Source organism: Phyllopteryx taeniolatus, chromosome 3 (assembly GCF_024500385.1).
Source record: "Phyllopteryx taeniolatus isolate TA_2022b chromosome 3, UOR_Ptae_1.2, whole genome shotgun sequence".
NCBI lineage: Eukaryota > Metazoa > Chordata > Actinopteri > Syngnathiformes > Syngnathidae > Phyllopteryx > Phyllopteryx taeniolatus.
The window spans coordinates 26,842,605-26,870,589 of record NC_084504.1 but is presented as its reverse complement, the minus strand read 5'-3'; the positions used below and the strand labels follow the sequence as shown (position 1 = coordinate 26,870,589).

At 41.4% G+C, this 27,985-nt stretch overlaps 2 protein-coding genes across 9 annotated transcripts in view; one reads left to right on the top strand and one right to left on the bottom strand.

The window, feature by feature from the left end:
* Positions 1–1,776: 1,776 nt before the first annotated feature.
* rfk (riboflavin kinase) lies at positions 1,777–7,448 on the top strand. Of its 2 annotated transcripts, XM_061768022.1 has the most exons (5): positions 1,777–2,012; positions 2,110–2,304; positions 3,436–3,587; positions 4,799–4,901; positions 6,032–7,448. In XM_061768022.1, exons 1-5 carry the CDS (start codon positions 1,985–1,987, stop codon positions 6,211–6,213), a joined length of 660 nt encoding a protein of 219 aa, XP_061624006.1. In that variant the 5' UTR covers positions 1,777–1,984; the 3' UTR covers positions 6,214–7,448. The 2 variants fall into 2 exon arrangements, with proteins under 2 accessions (XP_061624006.1, XP_061624007.1); XM_061768023.1 differs by having other exon boundaries at positions 1,777–2,304.
* A 1,435-nt stretch (positions 7,449–8,883) lies between these two features.
* Positions 8,884–27,985, bottom strand: part of pcsk5b (proprotein convertase subtilisin/kexin type 5b) — an 83,630-nt gene continuing 64,528 nt past the window's right edge. Inside the window, exons 21-37 of one of the 7 annotated variants that reach the window (XM_061768006.1) lie at positions 21,321–21,423; positions 19,223–19,359; positions 18,097–18,297; positions 17,837–17,899; positions 16,648–16,708; positions 16,411–16,556; positions 16,123–16,329; positions 15,953–16,036; positions 14,903–15,089; positions 14,387–14,601; positions 14,036–14,278; positions 13,390–13,626; positions 13,131–13,311; positions 12,823–13,040; positions 12,069–12,172; positions 11,782–11,992; positions 8,884–9,921 (exon numbers count right to left, since the gene is read on the bottom strand). In XM_061768006.1, the coding sequence (XP_061623990.1) occupies positions 9,476–9,921; positions 11,782–11,992; positions 12,069–12,172; positions 12,823–13,040; positions 13,131–13,311; positions 13,390–13,626; positions 14,036–14,278; positions 14,387–14,601; positions 14,903–15,089; positions 15,953–16,036; positions 16,123–16,329; positions 16,411–16,556; positions 16,648–16,708; positions 17,837–17,899; positions 18,097–18,297; positions 19,223–19,359; positions 21,321–21,423 (3,044 nt within the window). In that variant the 3' untranslated portion in view covers positions 8,884–9,475. The other 6 variants (XM_061768008.1, XM_061768009.1, XM_061768013.1 and 3 more) reach the window with 6 other exon arrangements.

Sequence of the window (27,985 nt, the reverse complement as noted above, 5' to 3'; positions counted from 1 at the left end):
AACTGTGCATGTCATAAATGTGTGATTTATTTTGTATTTTTATGGGATGATGGTAAGTGTTCAAGATGGAGCTTCACACATGCACGCCTGCACCTGCAATGCAAGTGTAAATGGAGCAAATAAAAATACATTTCTTCTTTTTTTTCTTAAACATCAAGCATTAATCATCCATTTATTAATGTCAGACAGGCTATTAATACATTTGGAAAAGAGCTCTAGTTCATAATTTGATGTAGACGATTATTATGAGGATATTCTTGGGCTGTGTCAAACTATTGTACTTTTAACAGTAAACGCCAGATGGCGTTAAAACACATTACTGTACATTTGGTCAAGCTTGGTCGTTGAATGAATCCTATGGTGTGTTTTTTTTTTTTTTCTAAACAAAATATATTAAAAAAAATATATATATAAATTTTGTCGTCAGATTTCCTCAACAGGGCATAAAACATTAACTCGTGCACTCCAGCACCACCTTGGCTTTCCACGCAATATGTGCTTGCAATCCCTAAGTTTATGGATGCTAGACTTTTTAAACTTTACCCACAAGGGAGCAGAGGGTTACAATATGTTCTAAAAAAAAAAAAAAAAAAAAAAAGTTGATCTTGATATTATTTGAGCAGCAGTTGAATTTCCTAACCAACATGTTAGCTTGTGCATATAAAGCGCGGTGCTGGCGATACTGTACATATCATCGGCAGCACACGTTTGATCGGTGATGATATTCATTCATTCATTCATTCATCTTCCATTGCGCTTATCCTCACTTGGGTCGCGGTGATACGTCCCAGATAATTTGTTTTACAGCAGACATCTAGCTACAACTTGCCCTGACAGTTTAAATGATGGGGAGACGAGATGTCGATTCATCGAGTCATTATTTTACATCTACTTTCTTAAAATATAGATTGTATTCCTATTGCTCATATTATCAAGTTTTTTATATATATATATATTCCAATAAATATTATTAATGCAAACCAGTAGCTGCTAATAATTGTGTATTTGATATTTAAATGCGAGTAATTTGAGTAATTACTGAAATATGTTTGGTTATATGTGTTGTAATAGTGTACACTGTGGATTTTTACCTTGTAAAAGTGAGCTTTGACATTTCATTTTAAAACAACATGGTTTTACATTTGGTTACGTAAACAGTACTGTATGATTTTAATAGGGTGAACAATTTTTTCCTTGAATTTAATTACATTTTTAATAATTTAAATTATTAAATTGAGTTGAATTTAGTAATTGCATTACTATAAATTAGATTTATTGTAGCTATTTTTAACAGCAAAAAATAACTTTCATTACAAAGTTTAAAAAGTACATACTTGGGTATTTTAAATCGTCATGATCCGATCCAATTTTAATTCAGTTAATTATATTTTTATTTGTATAGTTTTAAAAATAATAATTAAAGTTATTAAATTACCTATTAATTTAAGAAGAAGAGGTAAAAAAAGTGGGTAGTTTCTATAGCTCGTAGAATAGACTACTACCATCCCTAACGCGTCAAAAATAACCGTGAAAGGCTCATAACGACTGTATGTGTTGCATTTGTTTTTTCACTCCCGGATAAAACATTTTTCGGCCATATAAAAATTTTGTGGGAAATTAGTTCGTCTTTGTATGTGACTCATTGCAAATACCTCGTGGTGGTAGCGGATTCTTAAGAAGAGGATTCTCCTTTTTCCGACATCACATGAAGGCAGCGTGTAACTCCTTCCTTGGTCACGTGGTTGTGACGTCAACACGCAGGACGTTAAAAAAACCAACTGGATTGACGTTCGACGTGAACATGTTCCGGGCTTCTCGGCTACAAGCTTAGTGGTGGCGTCCGTCTTGCCGTCAGACTGGACCTCGCTGAACAACGGAACACCGACACAAGCGCCTTGACTCCGGGAACTCGTCGGAACCAAACCCCGCTGTTTTGAAACTCCATTTTTTTTTTTTTTTTTTTTCTTTATTGTCGTTTGCGCTAATGCTAACTACGCTAGCTAGTATAGCAGGTGAACTTGCCCCCTTCCCGCTTTGACCCGATACTCGTCGCGCGACTCTTCATTTACACCCAGCCGTAGATAACAAACTACATTCGGACTCTTTCAGTGTCTCTCTCGGTTGGGTTTGGCCGTGTCGGGCCTTCTTTTGGGCTTGTTGCCGGCTTGTGGCGTTCGAGGTCACCCGCGCACTCCGGCTCTTTATCAAACCTCCTGGTGGGAATGAAGAGCCTGCCGTATTTCTGTCGGGGAGAGGTCAACCGAGGCTTCGGGAGAGGCAGCAAAGAACTGGGGATTCCGACAGGTAAGCATCCTTTATCTTTGGTTTTCACTGGCTTGTGGCTAGGCACTTAATTTATTATTATTATTATTATTATTTATTTTATTTTTGTTTGGATTAGACCGGCTAAACGAAAACGTCTTCTATGGTTTGTCAGGCGTCACCAACCTTAATGAAAATGAAAGTTCTTTAAACACTCCTCTGCAATAATACATTTGCTCAAACTAAATTTATGTGTTATTAATAATAATGAATGGTATTCATAGACACAACCGCTCACAAGTTTGTCCAAACTTCACGCTGGTAGGTTATGGGAAATCCTCACAATAGTTATCAACAATGATTTAACAAGTAGGACATAAACAAATATCAATAGCCACAATCTTCTCTGCAGGTGTTTCCATTTTCAAATGATCACTTGTTCAACATTCCTAGGAAATCACAATGTCCAATCATCGATGAGCTATTTCTAGAATAGGGCTGCTGGTGTGGTCGTTGGTGGGTGCCTTGTTTGTGCCCACGGGCACCCTGTTGTGGGTGACCCCCTGTTCTGCGGTTTGACAGCCTTGGATAGCTGTAAAAATTCGTAATAAACATTTACGTTTGTAAACTTTGCAAAAATGTGTATGTTATCCTAAGACTTTTTCTAAGTAAATTGTGTGTTTGGCGTAGATCGCTATCTCTTTAAATTCGAGATAAATGTGAGCGTTGCATCAGGTCGTTCTAGTTGCTGATTAATGTCAAGTTATCTTTTTCTTAGTCATGCTTATGTAATGTGGCAGGTGAACAAAACTGTCTTTATGGACTCAATTAAACAGCATCATTATGTCAATTAACGTGCCCTCGCTTTTTGCTATTAATAAATAGCTGCATGGGCGGGCAAAGTATGTCTTGCAAGGCTTGTACAGCCCGCTCTGTTTTTTGTTTTGTTTTTTTTAAGCCGTTCTTTTACCTTTTGACAGATGTGGGTACAGGAATGTTTGCAGAACCATATTGTCCTGTAGTAGTGGTTCGTTAAATTTTTTTTCCCATTTTTCAGCTACTTGTAGAATTCCTATTTCATCAATTGTGACGCTAACGTTGTACTTGGTAGAGTTGGTAAGTTCAATTTCCGGTCATGTGGTCGTCACCAACCGTTCTTCATTTCAATTGTAGCCAACTTCCCCGACTGCGTGGTGGAGCAACTCCCGGCCGACATCAGCACGGGCATCTACTACGGCTGGGCCTGCGTGGGCAACGGCGACGTACACAAGATGGTGATGAGCATCGGCTGGAACCCGTACTACAAGAACACCAAGAAGTCAATGGTGGGTTCCGAATAAAGGCACACTCGCCGGCAGTGTCGTTAGCCTAATAGCCTCAAAATGACACGATAGAATTCGTTATTATACAGTCAGCCCTCGCTATTGGCTTGGGTGCCCGCTATGAATAGCAAACATTTGCCAACGGTAGACTGAACATCTTCAAAATGTTTAATAATTAGTCGTTGTAACACTAAATATTTCCCAAACTATGACCCCAAAACACTTTATAATCATTTTATTTTACAAGATTACCCTTAAAACTAAATGGCTTACAGATGATTTTGGGTAGAAATGCAGCGAATAAAAATACATAGATGCGTACAAATTTCACCTTTTCCCCAAACTTTCTTTGCGTAAAATATTTCACTTAAGAGTGTGACTTTTTCAGACTAAATTACGACGACGTTCTCACAAAATTATACTAATATAAAATGAAAACTTTTTTCAGTTTTTTTTTCTAATAACATTTTGGTTGTAGATTACATTTTTTTGTTGTAAAATGTAAATTTTCTTGTTGTAAAAAACATTTTTTATCTCAAAATGGGAGCTTTTGCAGAAAATCACATTTTTCACTTGAAAAATAGTTTCACTTTAAAGTGTGACTTTCATGTTAAAATACTGTCTCATAAAAGTATATTTTTTAATGCAAAATAAAAACATATCTCAAAATTATTTTTATTACATTAAGATTTTTCACGTTTTTGTCAACATTAAAAAATGACTTGTTGAAATCTTTTTTCACAAAATGGCAACTATTTTGAGTAAAATTACAACTTTTCATGTAACATCTGATTCGTATAATTACATTTTCAAAACAAACATTTTATTCTCTTAAAATTTGAATATTAAACTATCTTAAAAATTTTACTGTGATGACTTTTTCTAAATAAATTAACTTATTTATGCTCAGCGTCATGAAATATTGAGCGGTGATTTTGTGTGTAAAAGGCACTATTAAGATAGTGTCGGCATGGGTGACATTAAAGACGTGCAGGTAGATGAGAGTGATGCGAGTGGTAGTAATTGACTTATCATGCATTCATGGAACTATAAAGAGCAGCCATTGATGCCAAACAGGAAATAACAGGCTGTGCATGTTGGCTAGAATTGACATTTAACATGGAGTGTTGCCTCGAGCGAATATGAGCGATTAGCGCGGTGGAACATTGGGATGTCTTGCTGTCGTCAACGCGTGTGTGCTTCTGTTGTCCCAGGAGACTCATGTGATCCACAAGTTCAAAGAGGACTTCTACGGCGACACCCTCAGCGTGGTCATGGTGGGATATATCCGTCCGGAGAGAAGCTACGAATCGCTCGGTAAAGTGCACGCAGACACACACGCACACACGCACGCACGCAAAATAGTGCGTCGAGGCTGTTGCATTTTCAGGGTTTGAATGATCCAAATGAGCAGAGAAAAGCACACGAAATCCTCAATAGTCTGCTTGTTTCAGTACAATTTAGGGAACAGTGCTCTGTAGCGAGCAGGCATCCACCAAAGAAAATCATAATGCCACACGGGAAAAGACTTCAACTTGCTAAAATTGAGTTGAAACCATCATGTCATCAAGCTGTAGTTATGCTAGTTATCGCAGCATACACGGGGAGTCTGCTGCATGATTTCCAGGTTTGGTCACGTGATGTTCGCAATGCAAGCAGTTGCGAGAGTAATTTCGGTCGATAGCAGAGGGCGAAATTGCGGATCAATTACTGTAATCTCGGGCTGTCACTGTCGAAAGTTGTTCGAATCCTATTGATATTTCTTCGAGTAACCTTTTTTTTTACTACATAGATGCATTTTGTTCTTATTTGAGTGCTGAACTTCTATCGTTAAACTACACATGTTGTTACTGAGTGTGTGGTATAAACTGTACAGAATTTGAGACAACAAAATCAGCCTTTGCTAAATGGTTAGCATTCACAATTAGCATTAGCGCCCTAGCAATTGCCTTTTTAGGTAAAAAAAAAAAATATATATATATATATATATATATATACACCATTCAATTTACTCATCATGTTATATGTACATTACATATCTAATAATGTCTTTTAAAAATCACATTCAAATGCTCCTCAATCGTTCTTGGCAATGTTTTTCACTGGTCCAACAGTGCGTCCGTCTGCAACAAAACAAAACATGGACAGTGGCCAAATGGTTCCGGGCGGCGCAAATACGCTTTTATTAATATTTTTTATTGCCTCTAGGCCACAGGTGTCAAACTCAAGGCCTGGTGGCCAAATCTTGCCTGCCACATCATTTTATGTGGCCCGAGAAAGCAAATCGTAAGCGTCATCTTCCATGATTCTTGCGAAATTCTGTACCACAAACACAAACAAACGAATTTGGTTCCCCTTTAAGCCAGTTGGTAACCAGTTTGGCAGTATGGGTCGGGTCATTGTCTGTCTGGGAGACTCATTTATGCGATTGTCTGTTTGTCCTTCAGAGGCGCTGATCGCTGCCATCAACAGCGACATCGCCGAAGCCAAGGTCCAGCTGGAGCGGCCCGAGCACATCAAGCTGCGGGACGACAACTTTTTCACTAGCCATTCCTCTTCCTCCTCCTCCTCCTCTTCTTCTTCGGGGGCCTCCTCCTCTTCCTCACAGACGATCGTCAACGGACACTGACGCCAAGCGCAGGAGACGGCCTCACTGCGGCCATGGTGACCCCTGGGTGAAACGTCATCCTTTATTTTGTTTTGTATTGTTTCGGTCGAACCGTCTTCATACTCTCACACACACACACACACACACACGTTTCCAAGTACACACGCTAACACACATACAGTAAGCCAGTTTGTGTGTGTCACATGACACCAAAAGATTGAAATGCCACAAGCAGGCCGACACTGCGTTTTTACTTCATTCATTTGTTTTTCAAAATAATACCGAGTCTAGTCTAATGGTGGGCGTTCAAAGGGTACTGTTTTACTCGTCATCCGTTTTGTTTGGGCCTTATTGTCGAACATTTAAATTATTACAACAATCGTCTTGTCAAATTACCACTTTTCATGTCACATTTTGTTATTTATTAGTATGAAATACAAATGTTACAACTTTATTCTTGTAAAACTGCAAATTTAGTTTCACTCTATTCCTTTTTTTTTGTCATAAAACACATTTAGGCATAAAATGACCAATGTGTTCTCGTAAAGTCTTTCACTGACGACTTCTGAAAATATGACATTGGATTTTTTCTTCAAACTACGACTCTATTAACAAAAATGACCTTTTTTCGCACAGTTACTTAATGACAACTTTTTTTCATGAAACTGGAGCTTTTGTAAAATTACATTTTCCTCCCCATACAACTCTTTATGTAAAAATTACAGATTTCTTTTGTACTGTATGAATATATTGACTTATGTTTTTGCTTGCAAAGCTAAATATCTTCCATGCCCTCCTCCCAAAAATGTTACTTTGTAAAGTTAAATGCAAAACAAAACAAATTCACATCTATTAATGACTTTTGTTCTTTTTCGCATAAAAATTTAAATGGTTTCTCTCACATTTTTTTCCCCTCATGTACAAAATTACAGTGGTTCCACGCATACTCACGATTCGGCACATGTGGACTCACCTATGCTCAGATTTTTTTTTCAATTATTTTTTTTCGGGGTGGAAACTGACTCCAAAAATGCCTGTTGGTGGATCATCTCTGCTTCAAGATTTACTTGGGTTAATGTTTTATTTCTTTTCCTACTGCAATTATAATCGGCGTCAGTTATCTGTGGATTTTTGCTATTCACGGTCTAACTTTTCACAGTTTGATTTTCACTCTCCCCACATATTTTGTTGTGTAACATTAAAACTGTTCGCTTAATTGCTTTCTTCATATTTTTTTTCTGCACAAAAATTTATTTCACAAAATTAAGGCTTTTTCACAAGTGACAATATTACTTTTGTTTTCATTTCTGTCATGTAATTTTGTATGAAAAATTACATCTTATTTTCATGTCAATTATTTTTTTCACATAAAATAACCTTCCATATAAAGCAAAAAAAAAAAATATCTTCATATACAATTAGCATTTTTGTACATAATTCTTTTAATTCGCTTTTTCTTGTGTATGAAATTATTCTGTTTACCTTGAATTTTTTTCCACTTCAAATTACTACTATGAAACTTGTGCGTAAAGATTTTTAATACATGAAAATAGTTTTCAAATAAGTTTCATGTAAAATTAGGTTTTTACCTTAAATTATGACGTTTAGTTGTTATATAATTTTTTTCTGTCACTACTACATACCAAATGAAATTAAAAAGGCAGAGTTGAAATTGAGCCTGTAGCTGGAACGTTTCTATTTTCTTAGCACATTGTCAAAGACGAAAGCTCAAAGTCCAGTCACACACTTTTGCCTCATATTACCGCATACTACAGTTAAGTACATTATCTACTACTACATACGCTTGCTACACTCAATCAATTCATTGTTGTCTATATACTGCTGGTGAGTAAGTTATATATAATATATATGTATAAATGACTTGTGAATATGTGATTCATCCTGTGAATGGTTGCTAATGTTCAGATTTTGCGCTCTTGTCATCTCGTGTTCCTCAAATATTTGTATAAAAAAAGACAACTGGAAGCAGGTCGTCACTCTTATCACAGTTATGGATTAAATGTTGAAAGAAAAAATGCTGTCCTCAATTTCTTATTTAATCCAATAACTAATTACAAGAATTGAGAAAATAATTTTTAAATGGTGAATGGAGTGCACTTATATAGCGCTTTATCTACACCAGGGGTGTCAAAACTAATTTTTGTCACGGGCCACTTCGCAGTCATATACACAACACATTGATGAATAACCAGTTTTGAAATCAGAAGCCTATAAAAACATGTTTTTCAACTATTGCATTTCTTTTCAAAGGGGGATTGGTAACAAAGAAATGCTTGCAAATATCTCAATGGTACTACACTAGAACACAATTAGCTATTTTGATTTGCTTTCGCGGGCCGCATAAAATGATGTGGCGGGCCAGATCTGGCCCCGGGCCACGAGTTTGACACCAGTGATCTACACCATCAATCACAGTGCCCAAAGCGAGAAAGCATCACATTCCTACACCAATGGGCAGCTGCTACCGTGCCAGGCCCACTTGGGGCAACTTAGGGTTCGGTGTCTTGCCCTTCGACATGCGGACATTCGGAGCCGGGATCGAACTGGCGACACTTCGGTCACTTGACAACCCGCTCTACCTACTTGAGCCACAGCAGGCCCTTTTTAGAAAGTTCAGAGTGATTTTTCTGATTCTTTTATATATATATATAAAAAAAATATTTTTCCACATAAGATTTGGTCTTTTTTTAATTGTATAATTACAACTTTCATGTAAAATCACTTTTCCACATAAAAACTATTTTTTATTATTTGTTTTTAGTACCCATACACCTTCATCCCCACACAAACTCATTTTTTTCATATCAAATTATGGCTTTTATGTAAAATTATTACAATTGCAACTTTTCCCTTGTAAATTACCATTTCCCCCCCCACATACAACTGAAAATTTCTTTTTCCATCATTTTTGTTCATGTAAAATTATAACTATCTTTTTCACATAGAATTGAATATTTCTACACATTAAAGTCTTTTTCACATCAAATGACATTTCAAAAAATATTTTTTTCTCCTTAAATTACAACTTTCTTTCCAATGAATCTTTTCCATCCCAGATTTAAAAATAATCCACATAAAATTGTCCCAAGTACACATTCGGTTTCAAATATGAGCTGTGAGCAGATTTGAAAAGTAAACTTTTCACACTAAATTACATTTCCTATCAAATTTTTACCATTTTCACGTAAAATGTTTTTTCTCCATGTAAAATGCAACTTTTTTGACATTTGTGATATACGTCCACTGGCACGCGTGCGCGTGTTTATCTGTAGGTGTAGCTCTCGTCGTCGTACTCTAGCTCAATGTCGTCGTCCTGGTCAGCCAAAAACCCGTACTTGAACTTCTTGTACACGGTTCCATCTTGCCCCATGTACACGATGTCATCTTCATCATCGTCGTCGTCATCGTCCGTCCCGACAAGTCTGTCGCTGTACTCGCCGGAGGAGGATGCGCCGGCTTGGCACGCGGCGCCTCCCTCTCCTTCGTTGTTGTCCAGCTTCTTGAAGCCGCCACTTTTGGTTTTGGGATTGGCGGGGGCAGCCGTGGCGAGCGACTTGGAGCGTGCTTGGAGGAAGACGAAGATCCCGGCCCCGAGAGACAGGACTAGAAGGACGCAAATGGTCGTGGCCAATTTGACCCCGCCGCCGCCTTCCCTTTCCAAATCGTTGATGTCTCTCAGCACAAAGTTGACGTCCAGGACGCACTCGTCTGGAGAGAGAAAGTGTCATATCACCGCTTTACCCATCATCGCTTACGACAGTAATACCCCACTTACTGGTGGTTCACTTTCACAAATTCACCTATTTGCATTTATATGTTCTATCCCCAGCTATTTGCTGAAAAACTGACCCATTTAAATTTTTTCCTGCCGTTTATAGTATTTTGTTTTATTTTATTTTGAAATACTCATTCTTGAGTACTCACCGATACTAATTACCAAAACCACTAGTACATTAATTAATACAATGACAATTGTGAACAAAGACCTTTCTGATGCACTGTGTCAAACCACCAGTGTAGCGCCCACTACTCGCGAGGACGACTTAATGTCAGATTTTTTTGCGCCTTAAGTATCAGCGGCGGATATCGGCAGCCTTCACGAGTACCCGATACCCTGAAATAAGGCCGGTATCGCCTAGCCCGAGTTATGAATGGAAGTTACTAAGCGTCTTCACTACAAATGCTTATGTAGCGTTTTAAAAAAGAATTAAAAAAATCTAATAATCTTCTTTGTAGAAGAGTTTGAAAGTGTTTTGGGATCATACTTTGTTGTACATTTATGGGTTCAAACTACTAATATAGGCAATTATAAACACTTTATTTGCGTGTCACCGAATGGCTGTTTTTCACTATTAGCAGCATGGCCCGAACCCCGGCAAATAGTCGAGGCTTACACCACATGCTTTGTTTTCAATTATTATTATGCAACTGTATCACCGTTTCAAAGTGTAATTAGTGTTACCACTATATTTAGCATTCCCAGTCTGCTACGCATCACAACAAAAAGGAAGTTCGACGCAAATGTGTTGCTACAAAACATGGTGGTATTTTTGCCCAATATTTTAGGATGTTTTAAAAATCTACTTTTAAAAATATTTTTCTAACGTTGTGTATTCTTTCTTAAATTTATGCATAAAATATTTTACTTTAGTATAATTTCAAACTCTTCAATATTGTTTTTTTTTTAAAACTTATTTTCCCTAATATGTGTATTTTTGTCTAATATCTATGTTGTATTAACCATAAGACCATTTTTTAAAATGCATGTTAAACAGAAAAAGTCGCAGTATTGTGGAAGATTACCGTCGGTTTTTTGTTGGACAGTGATTTTGTTACAAAAAACAAGAGTATGGTGTTTTTTTTGCACACAAATTTACAATCGTTCTCAATTTGTTTTCATGTAGTGACATCTTTTTTACGCTTTGTTTTTAACTTAGTTTGCATAAGATTACAAAAGTCGTTTACATTCACCTTTTCCACATAAAATTTGGTCTTTTAATGTAAAATGACTTTTTCCTGTAAAATTACAACTTTTTCATTGGACTTTTTTCCCCACCAAAAAAAACCTAACTTTTCCAATATCTCAGGCAAAATGCCAAAATTTTTTTAACACTATGAAAAAAAATGTTTGTAACTTTTTTCAATGTAAAACATACAACTTTCATGAAAAGTTGGATTTTTCCACGTAGCATTGGACATTTTTTCCACGCAAAACTACAACTTTTCCCAAAGGCACTGCAAATGGCCATATGCTGCAAATACAGCAACGACACAAAACAAAAAACAACATCAAAAGAAAAATACTGCGGCAATCACAGAAAACAACTAGAAAAGGAAAAATGCTGCAATCACAAAATCAAAACAACCGCAAAAGAAAAAAACTGCAAAGACAAAAAATAAATAAATAAATAAAAAATCCCAAGACAACTGCGAGAGAGAAATGCTGCATTCACGCTACACAACAGAAATCTGCCAGGCCACTAGTGGGCGTGACCTATGAGACGGACCATATATATATATATTTTTTTTTGTAGCACAAAATTTGGAGAAAGCGTCCGACGGTCGTACCCAAGGAGGCCTTGCAGTCGCAGCACTGCCAGCCTACGGGACGGTCGGCGGGAAGCGTCCGGTCGTGGCAGCAGCTCAGGCAGCGGCCGCCGTCGCTCAGGATCTGCGAGGCGGGACAGTCGGTGCAGTTCCAGGCGCCCGCACCGCGACAACCCAGGCAGGACCTGTCGCACGGCCGGCAGTCCGGCGCGTCACCGTCTGACGCCCGCTCCTGGAACCGGGAAACAAAAGATGATGATGGTGGTCGGACGAAGGAGGAGGTTAGGCCATATGAAGAAGGCGAAGACCTGGGAGGCTAAATAGGAGCCAATCAGACACTGGGATTCACAGATGCTGGAGCCAATCAGGCGGTAGCCATGGTAACACGACTCACAGGATGTAGCGCCGGCACCTGGACACACACACCATGTAATTACATGTCACATTATTATATTGTTACGCATACTGAATATGTGACGATTGATTTCTGACCCAGCAGCAAAACAAAACAAACGGTGGAAGGACTATTGTATTGCATTAGATTTTCTCCTTACTGGAAAATGAACATCTCGTTGGTAATGTCAATTAAAAGACAAACATTTTTTCTTACTTTCAAAATATAATATTCGATCCATTTATAAATATGAATTATTTTTCTCATTTCACCATATTAAATTAATATAAACCGATTCCTCTCTGACAGGGTCAATCAAAAGTAATATTTTTCTTATTTGATAAATAAAAATTTTGTTTTATAATACAGTACTGTAAAAGGACTCTTTGACAGTGTCAATGAAAAGAGCACATTCTTGTCTTTGTAAATGCAAAATTTAGGACACAGCACAGGGGAAAAAAAATGTTCATTTATTGTGACTAATCAATGGGTTTCATTTCATAACTACTGTGACGCAAATTTGTCGAGGTGATTAACTCCCCACTGACGCAATCAACCGCACTTCGCATTGGAAATTCCAGAGAGGGAGGGGCCTGGGGGGGTGAAGAACAAAAAAAAAAAAAGTTATACTTCCCGACGAGTCATCCTCACAAGACCGGGTCGCAAACCTGTGCAGGTCTTGCACGTGGGGTGACACTTGAGGCAGGTGTGGGTCCAGATGTGATGATAGTAACCCGACGGGCAATTCTTCAGGCAGCGACCTCGCCGCCTCACGTAGACGAAGCCGTCTCGACAGCTCAGGCAGTCGGTGTCGGCGGGGCCCCGACAGCGACCGCAGGCGGGGTCGCAGCGCTCGCACGCCATGCTGCTGCTGTTCCCGAAATGACTGCGAAAGGACAGCAGAGGTGGGAGTGAGTCTTAATTAAGTCTCGGGTCTTCAAGTTTCATGCAAGTCAAGTCGAGTCCCTGGACTGACCTCTCAGAGCAGGTTTGTACACAGCTGCTGCCCTGCCTGAAGAAGCCCCGCCTGCAGGCGTGGCACTGCACGCTGTGGCGTCCCGCACACGAGGCGCAGCTAAAGTGGCATCGCTCGCAGGTGCGCGCCTCCTTGTCGTCTCCATAGTAACCGGCGGGACACTGCAACACGCACGTGGAGTCTGACATACGAACAACCAAAAAAGAAAAGGTCAACGCAAAGCGTCTTCCGTAGAAGCAGGGTGGGCGGTGGCACTCACTGAGCAGGAAGCGCGGCGGGTCGCAGGCCAGGCAGCGGTCCGGACCCGGGCCCCCCGAGCAGCGGCGGCAGGAGGCGTGGCACAGCCGGCACTCCCCGCCGCCGTCCGCGTACGAGCGCTCAGAGCACTGGCTGTACCACACGCAGCGGCCGCTAGCGTCGCGGCGGCGCTCCGACTCGCAGCTGAGGCACGACGATGGCTCGTGGCCCGAACACGTCAGACAGGTGCGGTCGCAGTCTGCGCACACGCGAGACAACATCACATACACATTACAAGACATTTGTTTATTTACATGAATGGAGTACAGCGGTCAACAACAAATTATTTATTTTTTAGCTGATTTAGGACAATTTTGATGCACTGAATCCTAGTTAATGGAGGTGGTTGAGCGTGGGGGAGATGTGCTGCCAGGGTTCGGTGTTTCTATTTTTAATAACAGTAATTATGTATTATGTTTTATTTACACATTTGGTTGAATTTTTATTACATTTATTTTTATTCTTTATATTTTTGGTCACTCTTTACATACTTTTGACTTCACATGCTTTGTTTGATCTAATTAATCGTATGATATATTTGTTAATTTAAAATTAGATTGAAGTTTCTCATTACTAAAATTATATTTGATTTCTTTTTTCAGTTATACCTCTGCACTCGCCGTCAGCCTTCTCGTAATAGGTGTTGCTGGGACACTGGGGCAGACACTCTCCGTTGTAGCGCAGCGCTTTAGGATTGCGGCACGCGTTGCAGTCGTCGCGGTCCGGCCCGTCGCACGAGGCGCAGTCGGCGTGGCAACGAACGCACTCATGCTGCTGCTCGCTGGGGAAAAAGCCGGCGGGACAGCCGTCTACGCACTTGTCAATGTGGAGGAAGAAGTAATCTGCGCACTCTGTTTAGGAAGACAACAAAATACTCAAAGCAGCAGTAAGTAACCTTTTAGGTCAACGCTACAGTTGAGTTTTTTTCACCACTTTATTTAGATTTCCAGGCAACTCACTGAGACACAGTCCGTCCTGGTTGCAGTGGATGCAGTCGGGGGGACAGCGAAGACACTGCACGTCTTTGCTGTAGTAGCCCGGCGGACAGTCACGCACGCACCTGTGCTCCAACAGGAAGCGGTCGGGCTCGCAGCTCAGACAAAAGGAAGCGTTGGCGTTACAAGACGCGCACTCAACAGCGCACGGGCGGCACGTGCCACCCTCGGGGAAACCTCTGCAAAGGAAAAGACGTACGAGGGAAACCACACACACATACTGTGAACACGTTGGGACAAAATGTAAACTTCTGACTTTGAAGAAAGTCATGAAAAATTGCCCCCCCCCCCAAAAAAATAAATAAATAAATCCTTATCGCATTATTCTAGCATTTAGCATCCTAATTGATCTAAAACAATAAAGTTTTGTCTGATTTAATGTTAGACAGTGAGAGAAGTATTTTTATAGAGCATATGTAAACATGGGTGTTCAACTGTATGTGCTGTATATCCTGTACTGTAGCTAATAAAAGTGCTGACCTGTCACACTGTAGCACACAGGCTGCGTGTTGCATGTAGAGTCCCGCACGGCACCGCTGGCACGCGTCGGCGCCGTGACATGCGACGCAGCCGTCGGCGCAGGAGTCGCAGCGCCCGGACGTGACGTTCGCAAAGGTGGACGCGGGGCAGCGAGACACGCACGTCTGATCGGACGTCAGGAAGGCGCCTAGAAAAACATAACGTGACAATAACCAGTTAGCTGGACACGCTCATGCTAATGCTAAACTGGGAGTTTTACAAACAACATTTTAAGACAGCTGATCACACACATGATGGGCTGTCAGGGAAAGAATTCAGGATTACGCTGGACCTCCGCAATTCACGGACTGAAAATTACATTGATAAAACAAATACAATATTTTGTTAAACCACAAAAATTCTTGACTAAGCAGGGGCTAGACTGCCAATTAGCGTTTTCAGAACTGGTCCCCCTAAACTATTAAAAAAATGTAAGAATTTTTTTTTTTTTTTAAGTTTTTAAAAAATAGGGGCGGCACGGTGGGCGACTGGTTAGAGCGTCAGCCTCACAGTTCTGAGGACCCGGGTTCAATCCCCGGCCCCGTCCGTCTGTGTGTGTGGAGCTTGCATGTTCCCCCCGTGCCTGCGTGGGTTTTCTCCGGGCACTCCGGTTTCCTCCCACATCCCAAAAACATGCATGAATTGGAGACTCTAAATTGCCCGTAGGTGTGAATGTGAGTGCGAATGGTTGTTTGTTTGTATGTGCCCTGCGATTGGCTGGCGACCAGTTCGGGGTGTAGCCCGCCTCCTCCCCGATGATAGCTGGGAGAGGCTCCAGCGCGCCCGCGACCCGAGTGAGGAGAAGCGGCTCCGAAAATGGATGGATGGAAAATGAGGAAAAAATGAAAAGAAGGCAAATAGGTGAATCGGCGGGTGCTGAACGGCGACTATGTGGGGTTCCACTGTACCTCGCTTATAGACTATTGAAATGCTCTCAGAGATATGTATGAGAACGTTTCAGTAGTGTATGTGAGCATCAAACCCAAAATTGCCATTACAACACAAAGAGACCTTGGTGACAGGCGACGCAGTCGTGTCTGCGTGCATCAAAGCAGGCCTCACAAGAAGAATGACACAGCTCACAGTCTCCATGTCCTAAAACACAAACACACTCGAAAAACTCGTTTGCCTTGCAAGTCAAGGTACCGCCAGAAAACGACAAGAGCGTCTGTTCGTCCTACGGTTCCTGAAGCGTCCGCTAGGGCAGGCCCCCAGCTGAGTTCCCTTCACGCACTCGCCGTCTTTCAGCACGAGCTCGTCCCGGCACGAGTCGCAGTCGTCAAACCTCGGCCCGCCGCACGTCTCGCACGCTCGGTGACACGCCTCACACTCCTGACCCTCCTCGTCCACGAAGAAGCCCCCGTGGCACTCCTCCACACACCTTCCATCTATACGCGCACACACACCAACGCACGTTTGTCTCGCTGCTCTTTGAAATGCGGGCTCCAAAAATTGGTGGGAAGCGGCACCAAAAAGGTAGAATCCCGGCTGACACCAGTAGCACTGCGATTCGTCGCAGATGGTGCACCGCCGGTCTTCGCACGGCGCGCACGTCATGCTCTCGGGAACGCCGATGGTGCCATCCGGGCACGACTTGTAGCAGTCAGAAAACATCCTGCCACACACAAGTAAACAAACACACGAAATAAAATTGCATTCAACAACAGCACAATAAAATGCACAAAATGTTTTTTTTGCTAGCTTACTGGTAGAAATCATCTTCACACTTGAGGCAGTTGGTTCCCTTTTCTGGGTGTTCGGCGTCCTCTGCGAAGAGTACAATGGCTAGCAATGCATGTTGGCATACAGTGGGTATAAAAAGTCATCACACCCAAATTCAAATGTCAGGCTTTTGTGAAGTAAAAATAAAACCTTTTTCTAACAATTATGGACCTATAACTTGTACAGCTGAATTATATTTTTTTCTATACTACAAAGAGCTGAAATCATGTGGGTGCAAAACTGTGCACACCCTTTTATTACCAGGATGTGGCTGTGTTCAAAATTAATCAATCGCATTCAAACTCATGTGAAATTGGAGTCAGCCCACACCTGCCTCTATTTCCAGTTCAGTTGTTCTTGAAGGCTTTTCCTGACTTTTTTTTTTCTTTTTTTGCTTTGCTTTCTCGCAGAAGCCTGAATATTTTGTGCCAAGTGACTGGTATTTGGAACTGTTTATAATTATCTCCACTATTGACTAAGCCCCCAGTTAGCTGAATAAAAACAGCCCCAAAGCACGCATCACCGAAAGTACTTTATGGTGTCCTTTTGGTGATGAGCAGTGTGGTGTTAGTGCCAAACATACCTTTTGGAATTATGGCCAAAAAGTTCAACCTTGGTTTCATCAGACCAGAACATATTTTCCCCACGTTTGGGAGATTTTGTTATGGGCCGATTTCAAAGGCTTATTTAGGTTATTTTAATTTTCACATGCTATTTTGAGCCCGGGTTTGCTGCTAAAGTGCTTGAAAATAAATAAATTAAATTAAAATGCTCACAGCTTGTAGTGTCGTTTACTATCAGCAGGGGGCACTCTAGTACAACACAAAACGGCCGTTGAATTGATCACAGCGAAAACTGGATTGAAAGACACTTTTTGGGACAAATCTAAATGCATCACATAGTATAGCGACCTACAGCCCGAGGGCGAGATACTGTAACCACACACACACACACACACACACACACACACACACACACACACACACACACACACACACACACACACACACACACACAGAGTGAATGAATGCAGAAGACAAGCTGCTGCGTGTGCAAATCAATTAGTCATTCACACAGGTGGAAGGACAAGACGAGAGACACTCACTCACGAGCCAGAAATGAGGCCTTCAGGTTGTGTCTCGATCCGCGTGTGTTGTATTGCCATGTACTCACTGTGCGCACACTGTTTGCAGCCGTCGTCGCAAGGGAGACATGCCTCAGCCTCTGCAAGCTCAACTGAACAGCACAAGTTGAAAAAGACTTGACACAGTGGTGATATGCGACAAAGACAACGTGGCATTGAAATGTATACAAACAAAAAACCACCAAATTATACAGTGCATTGTGTAATACACACTGGGGACGTGAATCTGACACACGTCATGATATATGAAATGATGTAGTTTGTTGCGCACGGATTTTTGACCGCTCACCTGTGCGGCACTCCAGTGGAAAACACTGTTCCTCTCGGAGTTTGTGTCCTGGGCTGCAGCTGAGGCAGCGGCTGGCCGACGCGCACGCCACACAGTCGGATGCGCACGGCTCGCAACGTTTGTACACAGAGTGGAAGAAGGCCTCAGGGCAGACGTCTCGACACTGGCCCCCAAACAGGTAGCGGGGCACATCGAACATATCTGAAGGGGGTGGGATGAGGAAGAAGAGCTGTATATAACATTTATACTGTACGAGAAGAGACGAAGGACCGCTGCAGCAAAGTAGAGACTGTGGAATGTTCTACTGCAACAGAAAAGCATCAAAAGGTGAGTGGAATCATGGCATGACTTCTCTGCGGGAAGAAGACTAATTTCATCCAAGAGGAGACCTAAGGTCGCTGCAGCAAAGTGGAGACTGTGGAGTATAATAAAGTAAGACACAGTGGTACTGTACAGAAATGTTGCCATGTGTGTTTATTTTCAACCAATTTTATCCGAGAGGAGAACTCGGGCCTCTGTGACAAAGAAGAGACTGTGGAGTATTATCTAAGATAACATTAGGATGTGTGTTTACTATTTCTGAACAATTTTATCCAAAAGGAGACGAAGGGCCAGAGTGGAGTATAAAACTGCAACATCCAGAGCTAAGGAGCAGATGACGGATTGTACGCGTGTGGTGCGAATGGTTGTAGCTTTAGCGGTGCCATAGTGATGAACAGGCATAGCCTCCTCCATCGCCAGGCGCTAATGATGTGTCGTGGGCGGGGGACGCACATGAAAGGCACCCCAGCTCCACACGCCGCCTCCTATATCTCCGCGCTTGTAAATGTCGAGCGTGCGCCTAAAAATAGTGGCGCAGATTAAACGCCTCCACACTATGTGTTCGTTTGTGGTGAAGACGGAAGACGGCGCAACCGCCACTGGTTTAGCAGGGATTAGACTAGGAAACTTCTTTTACTGCAGAGGACTGGTCCGAAATGAACGAATAAAATCGATGTATGAGGGGCCGACAGGGACAAAATCCAGGATTACCTCTGATCCCAGGTCAGATAAGGTTTATTACGTCTAGATGAGCTAACAAACTGCATCGTAGAGGGCTGATCCCAGGTCAGTCGAGAGCTTGTACCCGTGTCACAGCTGGTGCAATTGTCCGGACCTTCGTCAGTGCACTCGTGGCAGGTGGGGTGGCAGCGGTGACACTCTCCGGCCATGGCGTAGCGCCCCCTCTGGCAACGGATCACGCAAGCGCCCTCGTCGAAAAGCCTGCACGTGCAACAATGCGCTTGACAATCAACAAAAGCAACGACCGCAGTCTTAGATTATTGAAGACAGAAAAGACTCATTATGATTTCCTCATCGCGATGTGTGTTCATCTACGGAATCGATCCGATCAATAGTACCAATCTACGGAATTGATGAGAATGATCATATCGGGGTGATAGTCGGGCAGAATAGAAAGTTTGTGTGGTTAACAGCTTTGGAGACGAACTTGGCAAAACATAGCAGAAGTAACGTCAAGCTGCTTTCAAAATGATTACAGAGAAAATGGCATTGTAAGCCATTTCCAAAAATCTTTTTTGTCCTCTTAATGTACACACAGCACCCATATTGACAGAAAAAAAACGGAATTGTTCAGTCACGGAGTTGTTCTGAAGCCACTCCTTTGTTATTTTAGCTGCGTGCTTAGTGTCATTGTCTTGTTGGAAGGTGAACCTTCGGTCCAGTCTGAGGTCCTGAGCACTCTTGAGAAGGTTTTCGTCCAGGATATCCCTGTACTTGGCCGCATTCAACTTTCCTTCGATTGCAACCGGTCGTCCTGTCCCTGCAGCTGAAAAACACACCGACAGCATGACGCTGCCACCACCGGGCTTCACCGTTGGGACTGTATCGGACAGGTGATGCGCAGTACCTGGTTTTCTCCACACATGCCACTTAGAATTAAGGCCAACAATTTCTATCTTGGTCTCATCAGACCAGAGAATCTTATTTCTCACCATCTTAGAGTCCTTCAGGTGTTTTTTGTTTAGTAAACTCCATGCGGACTTTCATGTGTCTCGCACTGAGGAGAGGCTTCCTTCCGTCGGGCCACTCTGCCATAAAACCTCGACTGGTGGAGGGCTGCAGTGATGGTTGACTTTCTAGAACTTTCTCCCATCTCCCGACTGCATCTCTGGAGCTCAGCCACAGTGATCTTTGGGTTCTTCTTTACCTCTCTCACCAAGGCTCTTCTCCCCCAATTACTCAGTGTGGCCGGACGGCCAGCTCTAGGAAGGGCTCCGGTCGTCCCAAACGTCTTCCATTTCAGGATTATGGAGGCCACTGTGCTCTTAGGAACCTTAAGTGCAGCAAAAAAAAAATTGTAACCATGGCCAGATCTGTGCCTTGCCACAATTCTGTCTCTGATCTCTTCAGGCAGTTTGCCCTTTGACCTCATGATGCTCATTTGCTCTGATATAGACAGGGGTGTGGCTTTCCTAATCAAGTCCAATCAGTATCGTCAAACACAGCTGGACTCCAATGAAGGTGTAGAACCATCAAGGATGATCAGAAGAAATGGGCAGCACCCGAGTTAAATATGAGTGTCACAGCGAAGGGTTTGAATAGTTCAGTTTTTATTTTTTAATACATCTGCAAAAATTTTTATTTTTTCAAGGAATTACGTTTCTTTTTCTGTCAATATGGGGTGTTGTGTGTACATCCATCCATTTTCTTTCCCGCTTATCCTCTTAATGAGGAAAAAAAAATAACTTAAATGATTTTAGCAATACAGCAAAGGGTGAAAAATTTAAGGGGGTCTGAATGCTTTCCGTACCCACTGTATGAGCGCTGAACCTCACTGCCGTGCTTTTAACCGAAACTAAGTTAGCAAGCGCTAACGGTTTGGCTAACACTAGTAATGTTTGTTCCAACATTCAAACATGATTTACATGGAATAAAAACCTTCAGGTTAAACTTTGAGGATACACTAAATGAATCATTTTCATTGAATCAAAGCTAAAATATGAATGCCAGTTTTTTAAAAATTATGCAGTTTATTTTTTTCAGTGTATACTGTTTAAAAAAAAAAAAATTTCAAAAGATGCGGGGGAAAAAAACAATACAGCTGGGGCGTGAATGATGAACTGCAATATAGTAGGGCAACTCATTTATTTTATTTTATTCTTATTTTCCAGATCAAACTATACAATCTTTATTCGAGAGGGATGTAAAGTGGTCTCTCTCACCGCGTGGGGGTGCAGCTGGTGCAGTCTTCTCTCTCGGGCCCCGTGCACTCCAGACAGGTGGCGTCACACAGGCGACACTTGCCATGCCCGCCCATGTATTGGCCTGCAACGTGGACACCACAGCGTACACTGCTGAAAAAATTGTCGGTACCCCCCTACCCACCCTTGAGAACTCGCACGCTGCCACAACTAAGACAGGAGCATGCAAAATCCTCTTCGACCCTCCACATCCTGGTCACCACCTCTTCCTGCTACCTTGCCTCAGGCAGGCGCTACCGACCAATGCAAACTAAAAGTAGCAGACATTCCAACAGCTTCTTCCCTCTTGCCTTTAACTTCTTAAACAGTTAACTTCCAATTCCATTGTAACATGCTGCCAATTTTGTCTTGAGATTGTTGTCACATCTCTGTCGGGCCAATTATACATGAATCGCACACTCACTGCAGTAGTCTCGCCACGCTACACTATTTGCATATCTGTTGTTGACCAATACTGGCCACCCATGTGCTTGAGAAGTATCGGCACCATTTGCACCATTGACACTGTTCCAGATTATCGCACTACTAGTCACTTTAAACTGCATACGCTTCTTGAAGGACTATTGCCCGATTAGTCATTTCAAAGGGCTCTAAATTGCTAGAGGACTCAGCCTTATTTGCACAATTGTCAAAAAAAAAAAAATAACTAAAAAATTGTTTAAAAAAAGGTATCAGCATTACCGGTAACCTTTTATTGCTCAGTGACTCTCCATACTGTGTTTTGTTATCTCAAAAGTATTTTCTGTCAAATGGCTGTGTCGTACTAGAGCGGCTCTAACTACCAGAGACAAATTCCTTGTGTTTTGGACATACTTGGCAAATAAAGAGGATTCTGATTCTGCCAAACAAGCCTCACAATCGATCCGCGTCATCACTCTCGCTAGTTTACGCCTCCTTTTCCACTTGAGTGACATCCCGCGACGCCATGATGTGGGACCTTCCTCACTAAACTGTCCTCATTATTCTCAATGACACGGTCTTGCCTCCTTGCAAATGTAAAACAACAACAAACGTTGAATGCAAAGCGGATGTGGAGTCTGAAGACAAAGAAAGCCGATAAACAGTCGGGAGTGATGTGAAAATAATTAGCGACTGGAAAACTACATCTAAATATTGTTATATCCCTACTAGACACCCTCAACTCTCTGCAAGTGAGTTAATAAACATTTCCTCCTCATTATAGTTTTTAGGTGCACCTGATGTTGTGGTCAATACAATACACATTGTGCACTTGTAACAACACAGACACGCGTGTGTGTGTGTGTGTGTGTATGCAGACCTTTTGGACCTGCAGCCAGACAGACAGCGGAAGTAAGGAAAGAGGACGCAAGTTTAGGGAAGAGAAACTTTTACTTTGTCTTGCTCGACGCAATAGGGATCTACTGAATCAACCCATCAAGCCCTGCAACCATCCTTTTTCCAATAACTCACATTCTTAGCAACTTGAAATTTGGTAGGCATGTTAATCACGAGGAGACCCCCCAAAAAGTCTCAGGACCCATGGCTGAAAAGAAACAGGAAGTCTGCCATTTTGATTTGAAGCAGCCATGTTATCGTAATACTGGCCTTCTCCAGTTGTCTTTCAAAGACTTCTCCCGTAGATTTTGTTGCCAAAGTTGAAGAATGGTTACTAGACGGATGGAGGACGCTAAACTGTGAGACATTTGGGTTTTCGATAGCGTGTGGGCTTAGCATGATGGCAAAGTTTGCTAAAATACAAAACGATAACTCAGGATAAATAAGCTCATGGGGTTTTGGAAAATTCAGCTCCTGAAGGTTTGTATCTGGTTCCATCATGAGACACAAAAAAAGGCTTACGAACCAGTGCTTGAAAATACATGTTGGTTTGAAGCAAACATTTTAGTCACTCAAAGACAATCTCGTCCGAAAGATTTTGTCGAATTGCTGTCAAATTTGACCAGTTATTCTAGACACACGGATGGATGACGCTAAATTGTGGATATTTGCATGGCTCCAAACTTTCATGACTCGCCACAAAACATCAAATTAACAACTCAATAACTAAGGTAAAGTGGAAAACTGCAATGACAGCAATGGGCCTAAAAAATTCAAAGATAAAAAAAAATCTCCGCTGTTGAATAATCACGACAGTGAACCCCCGTTTATTACAGGGGAAACGGTGGAGATCCCCCGCGATAGGTGAAAATCTGAGATAAAGAGAAGCCAGAAAAAAGGTTATCCTCTCACATATGATTAAAATACATTTCAAATCATTAAAACAGTCACACCAAAAAACAAAAACACTTTTTAAATGCTGTAAATGCAACAACCAAAAAATGGCATGCATAAAATGTATAGCCAATACTGTGCATATTGCTTTACGAGGCGGGGCCTGGTGAGGTAAATGGCTGAAAAGTGCATTGGCGATGGTGGCGCTCCTTTCCTACATTCCCGGAGATTATTGGAAGTAGAGTGTAAAAATCCATAAAACATCAACACTTACACACACACACACACACACACACACACACATGAAAGAAAAAAAAAAAACAGCATTTAGCCATGGCTGAGATTCACAATGTCGATTTACCAGCAGAGAACAGCTAGTGAACAAAACTAAAACAAAAATTAACAAAAAAAACGAAGCATGAATCGAGTAAACATTTTAATAAGAACATTTAAAAAAAAAAAAAAAAAAAAAAAAATGAAAAAAAAAATAAATCTAGAACACTGAGTAACAATAATGCATTGTCGCAGATATGTCACAGGTACATAAAAGAAACAACATTTATACGAGGGTTGTGTGTGCGCGCGCGTCTTTTGTGTGCCCAAAGTCATCTTAAACAATGACCATTTTGTTAAGCAAAACCAACAGGGGGATTCATCAGTTTTTATTACAAATCAGCAACAACCAGGACAACAATCTAATACTCTAAACACACACACACACACACACACACACTTTTTGTCTCGCGCACACACAAACTCATGCACACACACTCTTACACGCATATCTTTTTATACTGTTCTTTAGTAGAAGCCAGCACCACCGTTGGCCATCGTGCAACAAGGAGACGATGCCATGTTGTGACCACTAACATCTACATGTTGTGGACGATCAAAATGTCGTTTTCGTATGCATTTGGGTGACTGGAAGGGACGCAGGTGGAAGAATGGACCGCTACTCTGCAATTTCACGACAAGTGAGAAAACTATGACCAAACAAATGGGTTGTATTATCTATGATGAGCATTTGTGGGTTTAAATGTTTCAGGGCTTTTTAGAACAGGTTCCACGCCCTTTGATCAACAGGAAAACCAATCAGGATCTCTACAAGACGATTGGCTAAGGAATTGAATGAATGAATGAGCGAATAAATGAGTGAGTGAATGAAGGAGTGCCGCCTGGCCGACTTTAAATCAAGTTCGGGATTGGTCGGAAGATCGATTCATTCAGTTGGGGATTGATTGTTCAAAGTGAAAACTTTCAAAGTTGGAAACTTTCCATGGGAATTAACAGGAATTTGTGGCATAAGTGGGAATAAAACAGGAATTTACAAAAAAGGGGAACTTAAATATAGTTGGGGAAAGTATATTCTAGCATGTTCCTGACTAAAACAACAAGACTTCCCGCCAGTGCAGTGGTACCTTGATTTACGAAAGCCCCAACTTACACAAGATTTTCAATTTACCAGTAGTCGCTTGGTCGATTTTTTTTGCTTTGTTTTTCTATTTTATTTATTGATTTGTATTTTTGCACCCATGAGTGAAGTTAAAAAAAAAAAAAAAGAGGACTTAGGGAAAATTAAATCTAGTTTTCATGGGTGTCTACTTACATGACAAAACAAAATGTTTATATTTCTGCTTGAGTGCATTCCATTAAATTGTCCTCAAATCCAAGTTAATTCCCCCCAAAAGATCACACAATTACCAAGGAAAATTTCCAATTAGGAATATTTAAAATACTCCCCATATTTTTGTGATTATCATCACATTGTTATTGTCTTAGACGCAACAGAGGACATTGCGCTCTTGATTTTGCTGGTTTGCTGTCTAAAGGACAAAAGTGACGTCAGCCGGTGGAAGTTGAGCTACTTCCACGCACTGGCATGGAACCAGGAGTTCAGAACATTCAAAATATGTTCCATCACATTTTGTACAGCTTTTTTTTAATCAGTTAATGTAGTCAAAAAGTGAAAACACACATTAACGGTGGTGTTTTTAGTATATAAAGTTGATTTTGCTCGTGCGTCACCATTTCGACTTCATTTCCTGTAGTGTGCGGGTATGTTGTGATCCCTCGTGGGCCCAGACGGACATGATTTTCACATTGCTATGTGACTTTCCCCCCCCCCACCCCGTGTGTTTTCTTTAATGATTACACTGTATTTACAGAAGCTCTCCTATTTCCATCTGTTCATTATTATTAATATTAACACTGGAAAAAAAGAGAAAAAGATGCACACAGACGCATTCAGAGATTCACAGGTTTTAGCGATAAACGCTACACTGGCAACAAAAAAAATAAAAATAAAAATTACAACCCAAAAAAACGTTCAATGATTTTGGCATTGATGCTTTGGTCACAAAATACTGACACTTTTTGTTTTGTTTGCACTTTTTTGTTGTTGTTGAGGAAATTCCCAGTCGTTGTACATACTGACCGTCCCAGTACAGAGCAAAAAAAAAAAAAAAAAAAAAAAAAAAAGGTAGGTGTGTTGTAGTCCCGTCTTCGCACCTCCTGTCATGCAGTCCCTTTAAGAGGCACAGATTCCTTTATAAATTATGTGACTGTGAATGAGTAGGGGAGGGGAGGGGGTGGGGGGGGGGGGGGGGGGGCTGGGGGCATGAGCGAGGTGGTGTTGGGGGTGGGGGGGGGGGGGCGTCAGCCCTTTAGAGAGCACGTTCTGCAGCACAGTTGCTGCAGAACTTTCCTCTGGCAGAGATTGTTCTTTTTAACCAGCACGCAGAAGCTGCCTTCCGCCCAAGATTCTTCATTTGCTTTCCACAGACCAGGAAGGAGAGAGAAGAAGAAAAAAATAGATAGAGGACACACACACACACACAAACACAAACACACACGCAGAAATAAAACACACGAGGTGTGATTGGTCAGGAGACAGGAAGTTGAGGTCCAGTGGAGTGATTGGGTCCATGCCAGGAGGAGGGAAAAAAGATTTGAGAGAGGGAGAAAAAAAAAAAGTCACACAATTAGAAAATTGACAACTTTTGGCATTAAATACTTGAAAGATCATCAAAAGAAGTCACACAAGATCTGAGGCTGGATTGACATGACAGCGGGTCTCACATCAGACGTTTCCAAGCTACTTTGCTATAAGAATACATGCGCACGCTCAGTTAGCGTTGGACTTAACGATTTTTTTTTTTTTTTTTTAATACAAATATTTATTGGATTTAGGAATTTACGACTGCGTAATTCAGTGGTCGACTACTCTGTGTTCTGAATTGTGTATAACGGGTTATGTCGTCGCCATAGCAACAGAACTCTGTAGTAAACGGAGTAGCAACACATTACTACTGTAGCGAACAACAACTCTGTTGCTACATTGCTGCATCTTAAGCCGTTTCAGAAACCGCACAAAATATCTGTGAATTTTTCAGCGAAAAGCTGGTGATAGATTCCACAGAAAGAAAAAAACAACATATATAGGTGAATTTGTGATTAGTGGACCGCAAATATGTGGGTGATAAGTGTAGAAGCTGCTTGCCTCGTCACAACGCCCTAGCCCCACCCCCCCAGTCATCATGGTAACGAAAGCCATTCTCACCATTGGCCCAGCAGTACTGCGGGCGGGGTGAGCAGTGCTGCGTTTGCATAAGACAGGACTGCCCCCACAAAACGAGCTCATTTCAGCAAGGCTAGAAAACAATAATTGTTGTTCCATGTTATTAAGACACCTGGGAACAAGTGTTGAAAAAAGGATGTTTCCTTTAAGGATGTGAAGAGTAAATCCAGCCTTAGATTGACTTTAACAACAACAACAACAAAAGGGGGAACATTAAAAACCTAAAAGAAAGAAGAGAAAGTGAAGCCATGCTTCCACCAAGCGGTACAGTACGGTGCAGTTTGCCTTGGTGTGGTAAAGCTAACCAACCAAGCTTTGTGTTTCACCCCTCATGGAACACACAAGCGCTTTTTGATGACAACTAACAGGAAAAAAAAAACTCTCCTACTTGGTGGAAGTGTGAGCAATAAGGAAGTCAGAAGCAGAAGTAAATAGTTCAAGAATATTTGAGGGATGCGGAATGAGTCCATCTTGTCCATGCACTATCACAGAGTGCGCCAGGAAGTGTTTGTCTTAATTTAAAATACATAAAAAATGGAAAAAAAACAAGTGTGAGGTACAGCTGTTATGTTAGTGGCATTATTAAGCACACAAGCATTGTCGGAGATGCTAGAGCAACCCCCGACATTCAAGACCTTAGTCAAATTCATACATGAATGAATCTCAATAGCACTTACAGACCAAAGACTTAAAACCTTGAAACTATTAATATTTAATACATTATTAATTGATTTAACCAGCTATATAACCATAAAAGCAATAACCAATAAAATCAATAAAATAGATACAAAAATAAAATACATTTAGCATTTTTAAAAATCAATTATTACATAAATTCATTAATTAAATAATTATATAA